Source organism: Delphinus delphis, chromosome 20 (assembly GCF_949987515.2).
Source record: "Delphinus delphis chromosome 20, mDelDel1.2, whole genome shotgun sequence".
Lineage (NCBI taxonomy): Eukaryota > Metazoa > Chordata > Mammalia > Artiodactyla > Delphinidae > Delphinus > Delphinus delphis.
Window position 1 is genome coordinate 42,354,021 of NC_082702.1, and position 14,719 is coordinate 42,368,739.

General features: G+C 42.6%; 1 protein-coding gene across 1 annotated transcript; it reads right to left on the reverse strand.

Annotated features, from left to right (window-relative positions):
* Positions 1–3,698: 3,698 nt before the first annotated feature.
* NQO1 (NAD(P)H quinone dehydrogenase 1) lies at positions 3,699–14,416 on the reverse strand. Its single transcript, XM_059999298.1, is given in 7 exon segments — positions 3,699–4,647; positions 5,208–5,225; positions 6,499–6,513; positions 7,512–7,665; positions 7,776–7,940; positions 14,164–14,224; positions 14,411–14,416. Coding segments are annotated over 7 exon segments (828 nt in total). The 3' UTR covers positions 3,699–4,238.
* Between the last annotated feature and the right edge of the window lie 303 nt (positions 14,417–14,719).

A 14,719-nucleotide genomic window follows, 5' to 3' on the forward strand; every position in this document is an offset into this window, starting at 1 on the left:
CGGCTTGCGGGCTCTAGAGCGCAGGCCCAGTAGTTGTGGCACACGGCCTTAGTTGTTCCTAGGCACGTGGGATCTTCCTGGACCAGGGCTCGAACCCGTGTCCCCTGCATTGGCAGGCAGATTCTTAACCACTGTGCCGCCGGGGAAGTCCAAAAGCATAGGCTCTTGAGTTTGCCTGCTTGGGTGAAGTTCTGGCTCCTATACCTACTGTTTAACCTCTCCATTCCTCAATTTCTTTATTTATAAAGTGGAAAGAAAAATGAATGATCCTCTTAGGGTTGTTATAAGAATTAAGTAAATTAGGGCTTCCCTGGTGGCGCGGTGGTTGAGGGTCCGCCTGCCGATGCAGGGGACACGGGTTCGTGCCCTGGTCCAGGAAGATCCCACATGCCACGGAGCGGCTAGGCCCGTGAGCCATGGCTGCTGAGTCTGCGCATCCAGAGCCTGTGCTCTGCAACTGGAGAGGCCACAACAGTGAGAGGCCCGCGTACAGCAAAAAAAAAAAAAAAAAGAATTAAGTAAATTAATCAGTGTAAAACTACTTAGTTCCTGGCACACAGGAGCTAAGTGCCTAATAAGTGTACCAGTCCTGTTGCTACTTTGCTCTTCTGCCTCTGGTGCACTGGATCCATATCCTTTTGCTTTTTCAAATACATCCTCCTGTTCCTTTAATTGTCCTCTTTCTTTTTTTAATTTTTAATTTAATTTTTATTTTATATTGGATTATAGTTGATTTTATGTATGTTAGTTTCATGTTATGTTAGTTTCAGGTGTACAGCAAAGTGATTCAATTATACATATACATATATAATTGTCCTCTTTCTCCAGCATGAAAACCTTTCTCTCTGAGTCATATCCACTGGTATATAAATTTTCTGTAATGTCCCTCATCTCTTAAAAATATCAAACAATTTTCTTTGACCACACATCCCCACATCCTCCATACATACTATTTCCACTTTCTCTTATTCATCCTCTTGAACCCATTCCAATCAGGTTTTATCACCCTGCTCTACTGAAATAGCTCATCAGCATCACCAATGGCCACCCAAAAGTTAATTCTGAGGGCTGTTTCACTCAGTTTATCAACAGTATATGACACGCTTTGAAACACTTTTTTCACTTGGCTTTCAGGACACCGCACTCATCTCTCCTGCTACACTGGCCTTTTCCATTCTCGTCTTCTTGACCTCCTAACATTGGAGAACCCTAGAAGTCAATCATCAGATCTCTTCTCTATCATAACTCAATTTTTAGGTGTGCTCATCCAGTCAGATTGCTTTATAGACTATGTGTTGAAAATTTCCAAATGTATATCTCCAGCCATAACTTCTTTAACTCCAGGTTCCTATTATCGAACTATCTACTTGACAGTCTTAACAGGCATCTCAGAAATAACATGTCTGAAGTGAAATTTTGATTCTCCCCTTCCCACTCCCAACTTCTGCCGCCAATACTCTTTCCAGATTCTTCCCCATCTAAGCAAATGGAATTTCCAGTCTTCTAATTGTTTAAGCCAAAATACCTTTGAGGGTTGGTTGGTTTGTTTTTTGACCTTGATCCAATCCATCATCAAATCCTGTTACTCTGTCCTTTGAAATACTTCCAGAACCCAACCACTTCTCAATACATCTATTGCTGTCACTTTGATCCAAAGCGTTTGTTGCCTAGATTGTCATAACAGCGTCCCAGCAGTTCTCCCTGCTTCTATCATTGCCCCTTATACTTGATTCTTCACATACCAGCCAGATTTAAATGTAAGTCATATGTTACACCTCTGCTCAAAACCCTCTAGTGACTTCCTATCTCTACATTTCACAATGCTTGTAATGCCCTTTGTGGTCTGATTCCAGCTTTGTGTCTGACCTATCCCTCTCTTGCTTTCTGTGCTTTAGTCACACTAACCTCCTTGCTCTCCCTAAAGCATACTGATCATGCTGCTGCCTCATGGGTTTGCACTCACATCACTCCTGGCATGCTCTTCCTTCAGGGACCTACATGTATCATTCTCTCACTTTATCAGGGCTTTGCCCAAATATAACCTTATAGGAGAGATCTTTCTTGATCACCCTGTATAAAACTCGTATCCCATCTCTAACCCTCTTACCCTGCTCTTCCTTCGTAGCATTTATCACCACCTGACTTACATTTGTTCCTCTCTCATTCTTTACTAGAATGCAAACTTCATGAGGCTAGGTTTTTTGTCTGCTGTATTCCCAGTGCCTCTAGAAGAATGCCTGGCCCATTGATTAGATAAATCAGAATAAATCAGGGAAATCAGAATAAATATTGCTCCTTGGCATTTGTTTATTGCATTCTGTGTTTTTCTTGATTTCTATACCACTGTCTTTCCTGGATCTCCTTAAATGTCCTTTAAATTCCCTGAGAGAATCTTAGTAGGTTCCCTTGCCATTCAGAATGAAGCAGCCTTATTGGGCAAGCTCTCAAGCCAAGTCACCATATAGGCTTCTGGCCACAATTTGTCACTGAATCCTCTGATTGCTTCTTGCCCAGTAGATTCCACTTTTGCCTGAATGCCTCTGTCACTAGCTTCTCTGAAACCAGTGAGTGTGGGTCTGTTTTGTAGAAATGGATTTTATTTATTTCACTTGGAACTTTTAGAAATTTACATAAAACTACAGTGAAGATGAAGGCAACAGTAAATATTTTCATATGTTTTCAAACTGAAGCACCCAGCCATCTGCCATTGTGGATATTGTGGAAAGAATACCCAGTGCCTGCTGGCATCTAGCACATGAGGTTCTCCAGCCTGACGCCATCATTTCCTTGGCAGGTAAGAGGCTGTTCCCAGTTTCATGCAACCTTGCTTTGCATCATTTTCTCATGTTTTCTTTCTGTGCACCACAAGAGGGCGTTCTTTCATCATTTTCTACTTAGGTTATACCAACAGTGAGTAGAGGTGCACCTCAATCATTTAAATAGGAAGTTAGAATGTTACGCCAAAATTGTTCACCAAAGTTAATGAAACTCTAGGCTCACAATTTTGTCCCTAAATTCATGAAACCAAAACACATCTTTAAAAGGCAAGTCATCAGTTTATCAATGATACAGGAAAAACTTCCAGAAGGTTAGTTACATGGATCTGAAATAAAGTACTGTTTGTGGCAAGCTGTTTTTAGATACTGGGAGTACTGTTTCCTTTCGTGAATTCATTCATTGTAGCAGATGTAGTGTTTAGAGGTGTTGGTTTATTTGCAGACATTAAATTAGAAGATTGAATTAAAGAGATTTTTTTTAGCTTTTCATTTCAAGGTGTCTGTGTGCACTGTATAGAAACAACAAAAGCTGAAGGAGAATGACACTTGTATTAGGCATAATATTCATTGTGTAGTAATTAAAGCCAATATATCTCACAAACAAGCAGAGAGTAGTAATTACTAAACAAGTCCCTTAGGTCAGACAGATTTCGTCATTTCTTTCTCTGAGCAATTCCCTTCTGCCATAAACCACAGAGAGGTAATTAAAAGAAAAATAGATCATTGAGGAGTTGGATGCTCTCTAGCCAGATTTATTCCTAAAAATGTATCTCTAAAGAGAGGAATTAAATTGTGTAGAGGACCTTAAAGAATACTGTCTGGGATCTTTCTACACCCTTCTCTCCGGCTTTACGTCCTAAGCCTGAGAGGCCTTTTGAGCCTAATCAGATTTTGCCATGATAGCAGTTGGTTACATTTGGGACTTCCCTGGTGGCGTAGTGGCTAAGAATCCGCCTGCCAATGCAGGGCACGCGGGTTCAAGCCTTGGTCCAGGAAGATCCCACGTGCTGCGGAGCAACTAAGCCCGTGTGCCACTACTAAGCCTGTGCTCTAGAGCCCACGTGCCACAACTACTGAGCCCACGTGCCACAACTACTGAGCCCACGTGCCACAACTACTGAAGCCCATGCGCCTAGGGCCTGTGCTGCACAAGAGAAGCCACTACATGAGAAGCCCGTGCACCGCAACGAAGAATAGCCCCCACTCGCTGCAACTAGAGAAAGCCCACATGCAGCAATGAAGACCCAACGCAGCCATAAATAAATTAATTAATAATTAAAAAAAAAACAGAATCGGTTATGTTTAACAAAACTATACAAAAATGTATGAATATAGTCTGTTCTATCCATTCCTTGTGGCAAAAGAAAAACACAAATCTTAAAAACTAAAGCAAGTCAAGGAACCCCAAGAAAGAAGTCTAGATTTGGCTATATTTTAGAAGGAAATCAAGTCTTGTGAATCTTATTTTCTGGCTTTGATCTGGTTGTCCGTTGGGATGGACTTGCCCGAGTGATGGCCCACTGAAAGGCCAAATTCCTTATTTTTCTGTTCATCCTGTACCTCCTTGTTCATTAAGAATCCTGCCTAGAAGTTTAGGTCAAAGAGGCTACTTGGAGCAAAATACAGTGGCATCTCATCCCAAATATTCTCCAGGCGTTTCTTCCATCCTTCCAGGATCTGAATTTGGACATCCTCGGGAGTGTGCCCAATGCTATATGTCAGTTGAGGTTCCAAGACTTGGAAGCCACAGAAATGCAGAGTGCCACTCTGGGGATACACAAAGCACAAAGGTGAGTTACAGATCAAACCCCACAGACCTTGTACCATATACAAACAACAAAAGTTAATCTGGGTTTCCCAACAGGACACTCTGATGTGGAGGCCTGAGGCACCCTGGAAAATTAGTTCATAGCTCCACCCTCTCACCTTGTGCTTTCTGTACCTAGTTGTTACCTATTTTAGCCTATTCAGCTGTGCTCTTCTTTGAATGAAGAAAACCTTGAAACTGTGCCAGCCTGGCATTCTCTGCCAAAAGTGCCCAAAGTTCTATTACCTAAGGGTGAGTTTCAGCTTCTTGGCAACTGACCCTTGCCAAGGCATGCACATGTGCATTTCTCTGCCTCCCCACATTACTAGACAAGTCTTGATAAATTATTTTTACCATTTATTCTCCAATGTTAATATTAATTCCCTAATCCTATAGGCGGCCCCTTTTATTTATTTATTTATTTGGTTTCGCTGGGTCTTAGTTGCAGCAGGCGGGCTCCTTAGTTGCGGCATGCACACCCTTAGTTGCGGCATGCGTGTGGGATCTAGTTCCCTGACCAGAGATCGAACCCAGGCCCCCTGCATTGGGAGCGCGGAGTCTTAACCACTGCACCACCAGGGAAGTCCCTCCAAGAACAACTTGAGAGAGTAAACTTTTAATACCTGGCAAACCAACCAATTCTTTTTCAGCCCTGACTGTAGAACATTCACAAGGGACCAAATCTACTTGCCTAAACAACCTGCACATTTATCCTAAAAGCTGCAGATCTGGTCCCTCACAATTGGAGCATCATAAATGTGAGAATGTGAGAAGCTACTAGAGATACCTCAAGCCCCTCTTTTTACTGATGAGGCAAATTACTGGCAGATTCAGGGTGAGAATACAGGTCTCATTCTCAGTCGTGTCCTAAAACTCTACTTCCTTATCCCCTTTCCTGTAGGTCAACCACCCTTCAAAGAGAGACCTATCAAGTCTTAAAAATTCTTTCTCTGTCCTAGTTTTGTTTTTTAACCTCTGGGCATGTTCCTGTTGTTACTGCCTTTAAGTGAGTCAAGGAGAAGAAGAAATACTGGTATGTCCTTGCTTAGCTTTTACCAGGACAAGAGGCCCAATAGGTCTTTCTCATGGCAATTCCCTGATGAACTTAAGTCACACAGATCATTTGTTTGCATATGTGAGTGGTTCTGTTTATTCTAAATGATAGGATTTTAAATCCGTGAGCACAAGGTACAGGTTTCATATTTTTGAAACCACACCCACAAAAGCAAGCTCTTGGGAAAATATTGATTTAGGCAACACACACTGAAGCCAACTTTGCCTGCAATCCTTGCTGTTCAGACTTGGCTGCCAAATGTGATTTCATAGAAGCAAATCTTATTGCATGTGTTTCTTCACACCCACCCAATATTTGTATTTTTAGGCAGAAACAGGAGTGTCAAGTTGACTGACCAAGGACAATAATTTTCTTTTCTTTAAAATTTTCTTTTCTTGAATGTGCTAACTCCTCCAGAAGGGATGACAGGTCCTGAAGAAAGTTCGCCCCTCAGTGACATCATGGGCAGCAGCTAAGCACCCTAAGTCTTCTATTTTGGGGGTGTTCCCCATCTGACCTCTTTGTCCTCTGCCCCACAGTTCCCCCTGCAGTGGTTTGGAGTCCCTGCCATCCTGAAAGGCTGGTTTGAGTGAGTGCTCATAGGGGAGTTTGCTTACTCGTATGCTGCCGTGTATGACAAGGGACCTTTCTGGGTAGGTTGATGGTTCTGCTTTTTCTAACACCTGGATTCTAGGTAGATTCTGTCCTGAGGCAGAGTTTTGAGCACAATTAGATACCAAAATCAGGCTCCAGGTCCCTTAGGGAGAGATGCATGTCTCTCCCAAAATTTTTAATAGATATTTTCATAGATATTTTGACAGGATGTTCAGGATTTTCTTTAAAATACTCCAGGAAGAAACAGGAGTGAGGGGATACTGAGAGTTAAAGCTGGGTGGTGGATGCATCATTATACTATTTTCTCTTCTTTATGTATGTTTGAAATTGTCCGTAATAAAAAAGTCAGTCTGTCTTCATTTTGCAGACACCCAAAACTATACAAGAAACATTTTTAGAGCTCCTGGATTACAAGCCTAGATACATGCCTAGCAGTGTGCGGAGATAGATAAAAAACAACAAATAACTCCACCTAGGCACCAGCAGTCAGCACTGATTTTGTGTTACCATGACAACCTTCACCTGATTTGCCACATCCAGGAGTATGGAATCCTGGGCCTGCCCCTCTGTGTACCATCTTCCAGGCTGGTATTTCTGCAGAGTCAATACTGTGAGGCTCAGAGGAGCCAATGTATGAAGTAACATAAACAACAGATGGGAGGGGGGACCTTTGTGTTCTTTCCCCTGGGGCTGTTTCATTAACTTCCTGTCACCAAGGAGATGTGGAAGGTAATGACTTTTCTTTTACAGAATAAGAAGGCAGTGCTTTCCATCTCCACTGGTGGCAGTGGCTCCATGTACTCTCTGCAGGGTATCCACGGGGACATGAATATCATTCTCTGCCCAATTCAGGTATCTCGTTTTCAGTGACCCTTCAGGGGGATTAATGAACTTTCTGTGGAGTCCAAATCCTCCAGATAGCAGCTCCACAAACTAATTTCAGGATGCCTATGGAGATGGGGGCAGGGGAGAATTGCAAACTTGAGTGATTCCACAAGAAATAACTAACTGAAGAAAAAGATTAAACATACTAGGGAAAAAAAGCTCAAGGCTCAAATGTCATCTCTGCCATCACAGTCATATTTTCAAAGAGTAGTACAGCCAGATTCACGACATCTGTAAATCTGTGTAACACTGCGCCTTTGAAGTAATCACCCTTCTCTACAGAGAATGCGGTCAAGTGGCTGTTACTTTCCTAAGATTACATAGCTAATTAGGTGCCAGGTCTAGGACAAAAAGAACGCAAGTGTCCCAACACCCCTTTTGATGTCTTAGCCACACCTGAAAAATCACAAGGTCTGTGGCTTGCAGCTTCTTTTGTTCGGCCACAATATCTGGGCTCAGACAGCCTTCTTTATAAGCTAGAACAGACTCGGCAGGATACTGAGAGTTCCCAGGGTCCTCCAGTTTACCTGCAGAGAGGAAAAAGAGAGGCTGACGCCAGAGGGGCCAAGGTGGGGCCAGAGAACCCACAGGCGAGAAGTTCCACAAAGACCTAATTAAAGGGGAGAGCTGCTCCCACCTGTGATGTTGTTTCTGGAGATGACGGGATTGAAGTTCATGGCATACAGGTCCGACACAGTGACCTCCCATCCTTTCCTCTTCAAAGCCTCTATGGCGGCCTCCTTCATGGCATAGTTGAAGGATGTCCTCTCTGAGTGGGCCAGTAGGATCAGTGCTTTTCTAACTATTTAGACACACACAAGGAACATGGAGAAAATCAGTCACCAACCAGCAAAGCTCTGGCTACAGGTGAGCCTAGCTGGGATCCATAATGGAAGACGTGACTTTGTTAGACCTTGGGTTATGCAATCCATCCACTGCATCAAAAAATATATTTTCTCCTTACAAGTACCAACAATGAAAGGAGGCATTTTAACTCACTGGGAAAACAGTGGCTAATTTAGTAAATGGTGTTGGCATACTTAAACAGCCATCTGCATGAAAACAAAATTATCCCCTTAGAAGACTAATGTAAGGTGTTAGAAGTCAGTATAGCAATTACCCTCCATCAGGGGATAGTGACTAGAAGGGGACAAATGGGCTTTTGGGGTGCTGGCCGTATTCTATTTCTCGATCTGGGTGCAGATTACACAAGTGTGTCTTCCGTTTGTGAAAATTCACTTAGAACTTGTGCGCTTTTCAGTGTGTCTATTGTATTAAAGTTTTGGGTTTTAACTATCCCACTAACACACCACATACAGCAACAATTTGCTGGCAGATTAAAGATCTACATTTTAAAAAATGAAACTATTAGAATAGTATGGGATAGGGAACCCTCTTGCACTGTTGGTGGGAATGTAAATTGATACAGCCACTATGGAGAACAGTATGGAGGTTCCTTAAAAAACTAAAAATAGAATTATCATATGATCCAGCAATCCCACTACTGGGCATATACCCAGAGAAAACCATAATTCAAAAAGACACATGTTCCCCAGTGTTCATTGCAGCACTATTTACAATAGCCAAGTCATGGAAGCAACCTAAATGCCCATCGACAGATGAATGGATAAAGAAGATGTGGTACATATATACAATGGAATATTACTCAGCCATAAAGAGGAACAAAATTGGGTCATTTGTTGAGATGTGGATGGATCTAGAGACTGTCATACAGAGTCAAGTAAGTCAGAAAGAGAAAAATATCGTATATTAACGCATATATGTGGAACCTAGAAAAATGGTACAGATGAACCGATTTGCAGGGCAGAAATTGAAACACAGAGGTAGAGAACAAACGTATGGACATCAAGGGGGGAAAGCGGCGGGTGGTGGTGGTGGTGGTGTGATGAATTGGGCGATTGGGATTGAAATGTATACACTGATGTGTATAAAATTGATGACTAATAAGAACCTGCTGTATAAAAAAATAAATAAAATTCAAAAAAAAAAACCCACCAAAAAAAAAGAATAGTATAGGATGCTTTGTGTACTCTGTTGCTTTATGTCTCATTTTTAATTGAACATTAAGGGATTGCAGTATTTTAATCATAACTCTTGCCAATATCTTTATCTAGAGGCCTGTTGCCATTTTGTCTTTTATGAAATTTTTGTCGCCAAGAAAGGCAAGATTACATTTTTCCCTTCCAGACTGAGTTGGTATAGTGTATTCTTGGTTGTGAAAATACTCATAGCTTTGGGACTTTGAAATGGTAGATATTCGTGATATGTGAAAAAGCATGATACATAACTGTATGGTCTTATTTACATAAAAATGGATGCTTAGTTGTGTAGCTACCTACATAAACAAGACCTAGAAGGACACATCAAACAGTAAACTATTTGTGATTATGGATAACTTTGTTTTTTGCTTCTAATGATTTTTGGTTTCCTGTTATGCACATGTTAACTTTTAAGACATAAATGTTATTTTTTGTTTGTTTGTTTTGTTTTGGGTTTTTTGTGTGTGTGGTACGCGGGCCTCTTACTGTTGTGGCCTCTCCCGTTGCAGAGCACAGGCTCCGGATGCGCAGGCTCAGCGGCCATGGCTCACAGGCCCAGCCGCTCCGCGGCATGTGGGATCCTCCCGGACCGGGGCACAAACCCGTGTCCCCTGCATCGGCAGGCGGACTCTCAACCACTGCGCCACCAGGGAAGCCCCATAAATGTTATTTTAAAAACCTTTAAAAAAAAAAGAATAGTATGGGATGAAAGGGAGAATTTGTATAACCTCTGGACAGAGGCTACTTTTTAAGAAAGACTAGAGATTCAGAAACCATGAAGGAAAAGCCTGAGAGATAAAGCCACATAAACATCAAAAATTTGTTTTTAACAAAAGGTCCCATAAACAGAAGCAAAAGACAATCAGGAGAAGATATCCAGAACTCATCACAAAGAGTTAAAATCCTAAAGAATGCCTACAAATAATTAGGAAAAGACAATGCAATAGAAGAAAAAGTCAAGGATATGAACACATGATTCAGGGAAGGAAATTGCAAACAACAATAAACAAATGAGAACGTGCCCTGTCAGGCCTGCAAGGAAAAGCAAATTAAAATAAGGCATCATGGGACTTCCCTGCTGGTCCAGTGGTTAAGACTCCACACTTCCACTGCAGTGGGCACGGGTTTGATCTCTGCTCAGGGAACTAAGATCCCACACGCCACGTGGTGTAGCAAAAAAATAAATAAAATAAAAATAAAATGAGACATTATTTACCGATCACTTGGCAAAACAATTTAAGACAAATAACATCAAGGGCAATTTAAGATTTCAGGAAGGGCTTCCCTGGTGGCACAGTGGTTGAGGATCTGTCTGCCACTGCAGGGGACACGGGTTCGAGCCCTGGTCTGGGAAGATCCCACATGCCGCAGAGCAACTAGGCCCGTGAGCCACAACTACTGAGCCTGCGCATCTGGAGCCTGTGCTCCGCAACAAGAGAGGCCACGACAGTGAGAGGCCCGTGCACCGCGATGAAGAGTGGCCTCCGCTCGCTGCAACTAGAGAAAGCCCTCGCACAGAAACGAAGACCCAACACAACCAAAAATAAATAAATTAATTAAAAAAAAAAAGAAGAAGAAGAAGATGGAGGAGGCGGGGAAGGGTGAGGTAAATTTAAAAAAAAAAAGATTTCAGGAAAACTGGCACGTTGCTGGTGGGAATATGAGTTGCCTCAGCCTTTGGGGAAGGTAATCAGGCTGAATCTTTAAACATTTTAAAGGCACATAAATCTTTGATCTAGTTGTCCAACTTCGGGGAATCTGTCCTACAGACTGAAAGCATCAGGATGGAAGAGCAAGGATGTGTACTGAACCATTCTAGTCATTGGCAAAAATTAGACATAACCCCGATTATCTATTTCTGGAGCACATTTGAATATATTACGATACACACATACTACAGAATATTTGCTCTTAACAAGAATGAGTTAGCTACACATAGTCACCCTGAAAGATATCCAGGATATATCGTTAAATGATAAAATGAGTGAATGTGAATCCACTTTTATTAACTCCATATATATAGGTAGATTTGCAGTATATTGGTATGAGGGGAAAAAAAGATGTGGAATGATCACATGAAACCGTTACTAGTTTCCTTAGGTAAGTAAGAGATGGCAAGAGGGTAGAGGCAGAGGGGAAAGGTGAACTTTTTCTTGGACCTCCTTTGTGTTAATAAACTTGTTAGAACGAACCTGCTTTACTTTTGCAATAGCAGCATGTAAAGGGTGCTAACTATGTGCTAGGCACTGTTCTAAGTGCTTTGTATTCTTTTTCAGTTGTCACAGCAACCCTATGAGGTAAACAGAATTAGTATCCTCATATTATGGATGGGAAAACAAGCACAGAAACCTTAAGCAGTTACCCAAATGTACATACTAAGTGGTGAAGCTGGAATAATTTAAAAATATATAGACATAGATAAATCTATGCAACAACGTGTAGGGCGTGGGGAGGAGTACCAGAGAAAGGAAGTTTACCACCACCGTTCTCCCGAAAATTGGTGCCACAATTTCATACCTTAAGAACTCTGAACAGCAGCGACTGGGTGGAGCTGGGAGAGAATGCACCTGCAACTTTTTTCGCTATTGTTTGAAGAAAATTAACTAGAAAGGGATGTGTGAGGCTTCAGTTCTTGCGCTGCTTTCAGTATTAACCACACCTGGTGTAGGCAGCTCCTACTGGCTTAAATTCAGCCACGTGTAAGCTTCAGCCACGTGTAAGCTTCAGGCAAGCTTTTGGCGCTTGCCAAAATAGAGGATTTCCAAGCTTGGTCCTGGCGTTTCAGTCTCCATAAACTCAGATTTGGTGGAATATAAATTTGATGAGGATTTAAATGCTACAGAAGTGATATATCTGCTTCTGACGCTGCCTGGGAAAATGGAAAGGAATTCCTGAGCCTGCCTCAACAAATTCCCACCCCCCCCTTTATTATCAACTCATGGACTGAACGCTACTGAGAGCGATGTGAGTATATTAATCTCTGATATGCATTTTCTTTGTGATTTATCTTTGCATTAGTCACATCAGTGTTTACTAAATACTGCTTTGTCAGTTTTTATTCTCTTGGCTTACTCCTTACCTACATATTTTTTAAAATATATATATGTGTATATATATATATATATATATATATATATTTTTTTTTTTTTTTGCGGTACGCGGGCCTCTCACTGCTGTGGCCTCTCCCGCTGCGGAGCACAGGCTCCGGACGCACAGGCCCAGCGGCCATGGCTCACGGGCCCAGCCACTCCGCGGCACGCGGGATCCCCCCAGACCAGGGCACGAACCCGCGTCCCCTGCATCGGCAGGCGGACTCCCAACCACTGCGCCACCAGGGAAGCCCAATATATATATTTTTTTCACTTATCAACATTAACAAGCAGTTTTTTTCTTTGTTTGTTTTTGGTTTTTTTTGTGGTACGCGGGCCTCTCCCTGCTGTGGCCTCTCCCGTTGCGGAGCACAGGCTCCGGACGCGCAGGCTCAGCGGCCATGGCTCACGGGCCTAGCCGCTCCGCAGCATGTGGGATCTTCCCAGACCGGGGCACGAACCCGGGTTCCCTGCATCGGCAGGCGGACTCTCAACCACTGCGCCACCAGGGAAGCCCAACAAGCAGTTTTTAAAAATTATTTATTTTTGGCTGCATTGAGTCTTCGTTGCTGTGTGCAAGCTTTCTCTAGTTGCAGCGAGTGGGGGGCTACTCTTCGTTATGGTGCATTGCGGTGGCTTCTCTTGTTGGCGGAGCACGGGCTCTAGGCACACAGGCTCAGTAGCTGCAGTGCACGGGCTTAGTTGCTCCACAGGCTCAGTTGCTCCACGGCATGTGGGATCTTCCCAGACCAGGGCTTGAACCCGTGTCCCCTGCATTGGCAGGCGGATTCTTAACCACTGCGCCGCCAGGGAAGCCCTAACAAGCATTTTGTAAGCAGTAAAAGATAAAGGCGCTTCCTAGAAAATGAGAAAATCAGGACATCTATCCCTTGCTTTCAAAGAGCTTACCATCTACTAACTACAGTATAGGCATGACAGTTACCTTCAAAAATAAGAAAAAAGTAAGACGAGATACAAACAGGAAGAATATATTTGCAAGAAATATAACCAACAAAGTTAAGTATCTGGAATATATTCTTAAAAACAACCCAGTAGAAAAATGGTCAAAGGCTATGAATAGGCAATTAACAGAGCATTCATTTGCAATTAACAGAAAGGTCATGTGTATTTGCCAGAGATAAGGGTAAAGAAAGAGATTTACTACCAAAGCATAAGCCCGAGTTGCTTGTTTCCAAGTCATTTTTCACGGCCATATCTGAGTTTTTTTGGACTTGGAGGGTTCAGTTTCCCTTCCTGCCATTTAACTAGCTACATGACAGGCTTGACTTTCTTGAAATTTACCCTAAGAAAGGCGTAAGACACATACACTAATAACTAATAGAGGAAAACTGTTCACTTCAGGGCTGACCCCTCAGCAAAGGCCTTCAGAAGGAGTTGCCATCTGAGCTGTCTTGAAAGACAAACGGGATTATTACCAGTACCTCTAGTTTGTCATTCAGTTTTTCTTATCCTGCACATCGACAGAAGTGACCATCTAACACAGCTAAGCACATCTTGTTAGTGCTTCTCTCTCCCTGCACCGGTTCACTTTCAGATCTCAGGCCCTAAGTAATATGCCCCCAATCCAGTGTCACTTCTTTATGTCCTGAAAGCCCTTGTGCCTTCTTCACCATTCTACATTTTCTATTTCCACCCCACATCCACACTAGCCAACCTTCTTTCCCTGCCTTGAAATGCTAATGTTCTCACTGACCCATCCTCTCAGCCTCTCCACCATGGTTTATTGAGCACCTACTACACACCAGGCACTGCTCTAGGCATTTGGAATATATCAGTGTACAAAAGAGACACAAATCTTTGTCTTTGTGGAGAGTACATTCTGGTGGCCAGATCATCCTGTCTCTCGGGGGCTGACCTCTGTCCCCATCTATTGCTCTGACATTCCTACAATTCTCTGGCTTCATACTCAGGCCAATCTGAAACCAAGAGTTTTTACTAACCTCTCAGATCAAACTGTACTCTGTCAACCCGCAGTTTCATTGATGACCAACATAGAACTTAATGACAAAAAAGATAAAGCTGGCACAGAAAGAAAGGGATTGTGGTTCATCATGTCAATGTAAAGCATGTCTAGATCTCTTCAGCAGTAATAGACACCTTACCCGCATGATCGTTTTGGCAGGAAGAATAAGCAATCAAGGCAAACCTATTGGAAATATAATAAGGGCAGACCCTCAAATAGTTTCATGCATTCTGCTTCTACTCTCTGGGCTCACTGAATTCCTCAAGGAATGTGCTGCCGGTTGGATGCATCTGTTACTTGCAAACAAGTTCTCTGGATGATTCAGTTCACCTCGAGATTTGGTTAGCTGGGTAGGCTAATACTAGTTATACAAGATCTACATCTTCCCATTTTCCCTCACTAGCTCCCCCCCTTTTTTTTGTCTAAGTTACACATAAATACAGAACAT